At 44.3% G+C, this 6430-nt stretch overlaps 1 protein-coding gene across 1 annotated transcript; it reads right to left on the bottom strand.

Moving 5' to 3' along the window:
* Positions 1-757: 757 nt before the first annotated feature.
* On the bottom strand, positions 758-6181 carry LOC149302797 (caveolin-2-like). The gene is made up of 3 exons (XM_089482191.1): positions 6038-6181; positions 5673-5860; positions 758-908 (listed from the first exon to the last, which is right to left on the bottom strand). Exons 1-3 carry the CDS (start codon positions 6179-6181, stop codon positions 758-760), a joined length of 483 nt encoding a protein of 160 aa, XP_089338317.1.
* Positions 6182-6430: the final 249 nt, after the last annotated feature.

The following is a 6430-nucleotide window of genomic DNA, read 5'->3' as shown; positions in this document are numbered from 1 at the left end:
ATCTCTCTTAGGTTCCATCACCATGCGTGTGTGTGTGTCTCTAGATCAGGGGCGTCTAACCTGCGGCCCTCCAGCTGCTGCAGGACTACATCTCCAATAATGCTCTTTCAGCTAAGGGGCTGGCTGAGGAGGATGGGAGATGTAGTCCTACAGCAGCTGGAGGGCCGCAGGTTGGACGCCCCTGCTCTAGATGAACAGCTATTCAATACCTCTCCTAGAGAACAGGTAACAACATTCTATCCCCTAGCAGCAGGGTTCAGGTTTGAACCCTGACAGCAACAGAGCCACAAGGACTTTCACATATAAACACTCTGCAGAGCATTGGGAGACTTGGGGCACAGTCAGGTTTAACATAAAGTAACAACCATGACTGTTCCTCTAAGGATCCATCTGCCAACACATGCTTTATATATGTTTGCTATTCATGTTTTAGTAATAACAAGCTTGGTGTAAGGTGATATATACTGGCAGTGTTTGTTGGGTCCAGTGTATTGAATATACTTCTCCTATGTGTCAGGAGCACACTTCTATAGAAAAGGTTTGATTGGAATTGATGTATACAACCAATATCCAACTCTTAAGAGAATGTGAGTTGGCTATGATTAGAATTGAACATTTCTTTTTTGCACATTTCTGCATTAAGACTGAGGTTTTATCCGGAAAGTACATGTACAGTGTTAGAATGTGTTCCATCAGTCCAGCTGCAACGTTGTTCCCCATGTTTTTGATGCGTTCAGAAGAGGATTTGGACTTGTGCCTAATTATGATCCAGTTGAACATTAACTGAAGAAAAACACCGTCCCATGCTGGAAAACAAAGGCGCAACAAGGTTGTCTGTCACGCCCTTCCATATTGCTTTCACAGATGGCAGGACCATTAGCCAGGTCTTCACAAATGGCATCACAATCCTGCAAAGAATAAAGTTTCCGTAGGTAAGTCCAATAGCTAAGGGATAACGACATTGCAACATTCAATGGTAACTGAAAGACGATTGAACTCTTTTTCACCTTAACAATAACTATATGTAAGAAATACATTTTTCTGACTCATTCTAGAGCGTCACCCCTGATGCTGCTCAGGGTGTTCTAGTATGGATACTGTATGTATGTTCGTAGTAGTGAGGTATCTGTAAATAATGGACTGGTACTTCTGCTGTTAGTCAATCAGATCTACTAACCAGGTTTCATTTTACAATTAGCTACATATTAAAAGTTTTTTTGACTGCAGACTATCCAATTTTTGCGGAAGCGTGTGCACCGTGTGATAGCTGACTCATCTTGTGTACAATCAGTCCATTCAGTTACTACTGGCATATGCTATGTTAGATACAGCAAATTAAAGAACACTGTGTTAATTCTGCCAAAAAGTAACATTACATTTTTTTGCTTATCTAATCCTGGTTCAGGTATAGGTCAGCTACAAGAAGACAATAGGGTTAATCCAGGTACCCTCAGTGAACACAGCCAACATACAATGGAATCATTGTAGTGCATTGCAAACTATTAGAACACAAGCGATTTGATCTTATACTTCAATTCTACATCTGCCGGATTTCCTTTTAGGCAGGCTTTTTTGACTAGGGCGCCATGTCTTTGGGGGGCAAAGGGAGGCTGGAGTGGCCACCTCTACTTCCATCCAGTGAAAATGTTGAATGAACTCTCCCATTCCTATTAAATGTTGGTAATTTGTGTTTTCATCCAATTCTTTCATCTTATGCATTACATAAATCACATTCACAAAATGCGTGAGTTTACAATGCCATCACTACCCTGTAATGCCTCCTTGGTCCATCACTACCCTGTAATAAATCCAACCAAATGTTCATACCTTTATGTTAAGTTTACTGTTTATATAAAAGTTGTTGTATTACTGGATATAATCTCTGCATCAAAATATCAAGATACCAATCCAGTTCACTTTTTGCCTGCTTTTTCCACAAGTTATGACATGGAGCTATTGTGTTTTCCATGCCAAACATTTGTTACTGCAGTAGAAACTCCCCATATTTAAACGTGTTCTAACCGAGAATATTTGCCGACCGGCTAAAAGAAATATCTTTTTTTTTTCATTTATAGTTCACAATACCCACAGTAACACTTAATTGAGCTTACTGTGTATTATTGTATGTATAGGGTGATTCCCCATAAAACAGAGTACACTGGAGCTTAATATATTATTTATCCAATGAAGAACCAATGGGAGAGAAATTATAATTAAAGGAGACTGCAACTTTGACATAATTTACATGGCTCACCCAGCACACCTTCCATAGCGTAAATGGGCAGGTTGGGGAGATCAAAGATCTTCTTGGTAACTGCCCCACTGTGCAGCGGAATACCAGGGGGTTGGTACCAGGGTGACTGCCCCCCCTGGATCCGCTGCCCTAGGCTTAGGCCTAGTTGGCCTAGGCTGGGGCACCTCACTGAAGAACTACACTTACTGTATGCTTTAAATGCATGAAGGGATCTATTAACTAAAGAGGGGGTTTATAGGAGAGCTGAACATTTCATGGGAAGGTCCGATCCCAGTGAGCCTCTTGTGCAGGAGTGCAGGAAGGGCTGAGCTGGCCCTGTATGATGCATAGGTAATGTGGGGGATTTCTTAAAACACTAATCACTGATTTACCTATACATTATACAGTGCCAGATCAGATATTCTTACAGAAGCTCTATGAGTTTAGCTTTCTTTGGTGAACATTTGCCAAAGAATGCACGATGCTGCCCACAGTCACTGGAACAGCTCAAGTGATGGTTGAAAATATCCATAGTCTCAAGCTTTATGAAAGGGCCAAATACCCACAGTGAGGTAAAAAATGGCATCATATTCTGGCCTAAATTAACTAGGTCTAGGGCAGTAGATCTGAAGAGGTGCTACTCCTGTGCCATACTACACGTGGCAGATCACCATCATATCCCAGGGCCCAGTGTATACGCACTGCCAAAAAGTGAGGGATATCTTTCTACAAGAAGGTCTAAAGTGCTGCCCTGGGTCAGGCCTAGGCCAGTGCCACATGTGCAAAATTCCAAAAGAAGCTACGGATTTGTATTTCCTAAAAATATGCATCTTTGACAACGGGCATAAAGCAGCACTTTCACCTGAAGCAAACTCTTGTGTGAAAAACCATGTTTCTGTGTCTGAGTGTCTACTGAAAATGTGTTTAAGAAACATTGTTGCACTGTAGAATATGATTCCCTATATAAATCAATTAATAATAATATTTGCATGTGACATAACATCAGTAGGTGGAATCTCCCAGTTTATGGCCTGATTCTTACTCCTCATTACCTCCACAGGAGTCACCATTGAGGCCAGCCTTTTGTGCTTTTGTCCTCCGAAAGCATTTTTGACCCTTTTGCCCAGCATTATTTATTGCCTCAAACAGAAGATTAAAGATTCTGAACCCACTAACAGGCCTGTTCCACTTCATTTGCGAGACATATTATTGTCTGTCTCATCTGGGTGGGCAAGTCAGTAATTGTAAGGTTGACCATCCTACAGTTAAATAAAGAGAATATATCTGTGTAGACTTTGACTATGTCAGGGGCGTCCAAAATGCGGCCCGCGGGTCAAATGCGCCCCGCGTGAGATCGGCAGCCAGGATCACAAGCCCTGCCGCTTACTTGTGGGAGGGTCTTTTCTCTGCTCCAGTCCTGCCTCCTCTGTGGGGAGAACGAGGGAGGCCGCGCCCCCTGCTGAAGTCTGTGAGCGGCATCGAGAGCTGTAGTAGGTAAGGGGTGGGGGAGGTTGTTTGAATGAGTATGCCTGTGAGGGAATGAATGAGTATATGAATGAATGAGTGTGTGTGTGATAGCATGGATGTGTAAGTGCTGGAACCTAGGCATGATGGGACTGTGATTGCTGTTAGCAATCACACTCCTATCATGCTAAGTCAGCCAGTACATGCTGAAACCTGGCTAGCTGCCCCCCTTGTGTATTGATGCTGCCAGCAGTATGGGGTCTGCACTTACAGCCACCCTGTACCAGCATGTACTGGCTGACTTGGCATGATAGGATTGTGATTGCTAACAGCTAACAGCAATCACAGTCCCATCATCAGGTTCCAGCATTTACTGGTTGCCTGGGTATAAAAAGAGTGTGTTTGCTGTTACCAATCACACTCCTATCATACCAAGTCAGCCAGTACATGCTGAAACCTGGCTAGCTGCCCCCCTTGTGTATTGATGCCGCCAGCAGTATGGGGTCTGCACTTACAGCCACCCTGTACCAGCATGTACTGGCTGACTTGGCATGATAGGAGTGTGATTGCTAACAGCAATCTGCTAACAGCAATCACAGTCCCATCATCAGGTTCCAGCATTTACTGGTTGCCTGGGTATAAAAAGAGTGTGTTTGCTGTTAGCAATCACACTCCTATCATACCAAGTCAGCCAGTACATGCTGAAACCTGGCTAGCTGCCCCCCTTGTGTATTGATGCTGCCAGCAGTATGGGGTCTGCACTTACAGCCACCCTGTACCAGCATGTACTGGCTGACTTGGCATGATAGGAGTGTGATTGCTAACAGCAATCTGCTAACAGCAATCACAGTCCCATCATGCCTAGGTTCCAGCATTTACTGGTTGCCTGGGTATGAAAAGAGTGTGTTTGCTGTTACCACACTCCTATCATGCCAAGTCATATTGTTGATTTTTTTTTGTCCAATTGTGGTGTGTTACTTTTAATAAAAGTGTGGTTACACACTAAAATTGGACAAAAATTACTGGCACAATTCCCAGCCAACCAGTACATGCTGGAATCTGGGTATGCCTGAGATTGCTGTTGACAATCATAATATATAATTTTTTTTGTACAATTTCGGTGTGCAACTTACTTTTATTAAAAGTATGTGGGGGGTCATTTTCAGTTTTGGCTAAGTGAACCCTGAATTTTCGGTTTTGGTCCAGAATTTTCATTTCGGTGTATCCCTAAAATAAATAGAACTATTTCATTTTAACTTATCCAGAATCCTGAATTTGTAGTCACAAAACTTTCTAGGCCCAGAAATCAGTGAGAGGAAAAGTAAAGGTTTTGTGTCATTTACTTTATTTTAATCTGCATATCTTATTAAAGGCCATATTTTCACACAGTGAAAAATGAGTGCGGCCCGCACTGATGAAGTGGCCCACTGCAGAAAAAACTTGGACACCCCTGGACTATGTGAGTATCTCTGGGTTAAGCAAAACATTCCTTTTTCAGAGCTATACATACATCTTGCTGACACATTATTGCCCCTGTTGGGGCAGCTTTGTACCCAGTAGGCTGTAGGGATGTCTCCCTTCTTCTCCAGCCCTGTTACCAAGGGACTTGCTGTACAGTGGACAACATTAGGCTATGTTGTCATTTGTGTTGACACTTGAGATGCACTAAGGTAAGAAAGCTCACTCCAGGGAGTGGACTCTCTAAAATCTCTATGTTCTTCCATGCTGCAGAGACTTTTTGACAGGGACCTCACTGAATAAAAATGATGGAAACACCTGGCGTCCCTGTCATTAATACTGAAAATACATGATATGCCCCAATTCTTCATTATTACTTTACAATCACATTATTGACATTAGACATGGATCTACATGTGTGAAGGCTGCTAAGACAATGTTTGGTGTGCCATCATAGCTTATACCAAGAAGCATAGGGTGTGACATCAGCACCATGCAGGACAGTACCCCTACTCACCATATGTGAAGGCAGCTGAGGATCGCAAAAAGCAGCCCCGCTATAAAGGCCAGAGGAATGGCCAGGACCAGGGTGAGGATCTTGTAGATCACGTATTTACTGATCTCGAAGAGCGCAGTGCTGCAGATCCAAACTTTATCGAAGCTGTAAGTTGTCGGAGGCTCCCCGATCACATCTTCAAAAGCTATCTGCAAGGTAAAGCCAGACATGAATGTGAAGCATGACCCTACTAGCTGAAAACTGCATATCCCCATATAAGTCCAGAGCAGATCTCCCGAGCACACATAAAAGTAGCGCCCCGGAATCGCAAGCAGGTTACCGGCACTGTAACCCCGCAACATGTCAATGGAGCCCCACCTGCTTACCTTCAGGTGACTGTTCAGTCTGTGAGGGTCTCGGTTTGGGGAATTGTCAATGTTTTTCTCCGTCAGCATTGGCACGGAGGAACGATTGAAGTCATCCTCATCCATGAATATCCGGGCATCGGCTTTCTCTTTCTCTAAGCCCATGGCTCCAAAGAAGGGCTCCTCGCTACCTGTTGTGTGAGTGACCCCCGCTTCCCGGATGCTGCTCCCGGCTCTCCTGTTGCTCTCCCCCCTCCTTCCCAGGCTCTGGCTGCCCCGGGCTGCGGCTCGCAGTCGGTGGGAGAGGAGGCCCCGCCCAGTGCTCTACACACCCTCAGCAACATGAGGAGGGCATGCGAGGGAGAGCGCTGCGCCGCTGAGCCCTGCGTGCAGAGCAGCGCCCGACACACAGTG

Source organism: Sceloporus occidentalis, unplaced genomic scaffold (genome assembly GCF_023333645.1).
Source record: "Sceloporus occidentalis isolate IW3139 unplaced genomic scaffold, rSceOcc1.0.p SCAF_17, whole genome shotgun sequence".
NCBI classification, from domain to species: Eukaryota; Metazoa; Chordata; class Lepidosauria; order Squamata; family Phrynosomatidae; genus Sceloporus; species Sceloporus occidentalis.
The sequence above is the reverse complement of the archived record's forward strand: the minus strand, read 5'-3'. Positions and strand labels throughout refer to the sequence as shown.

Bases quoted from the DNA above. Each gene is read 5' to 3' on its own strand.
- LOC149302797 (XM_089482191.1), bottom strand. From the start codon at position 6,181: ATGGGCTTAGAGAAAGAGAAAGCCGATGCCCGGATATTCATGGATGAG. The intron at 5,861-6,037 runs GTAAGCAGGTGG...TTTACCTTGCAG, and splicing joins GACTGAACAGTCACCTGAAG to ATAGCTTTTGAAGATGTGAT. The intron at 909-5,672 runs GTGAGTAGGGGT...TATTCTTTGCAG, and splicing joins CTCAGCTGCCTTCACATATG to GATTGTGATGCCATTTGTGA.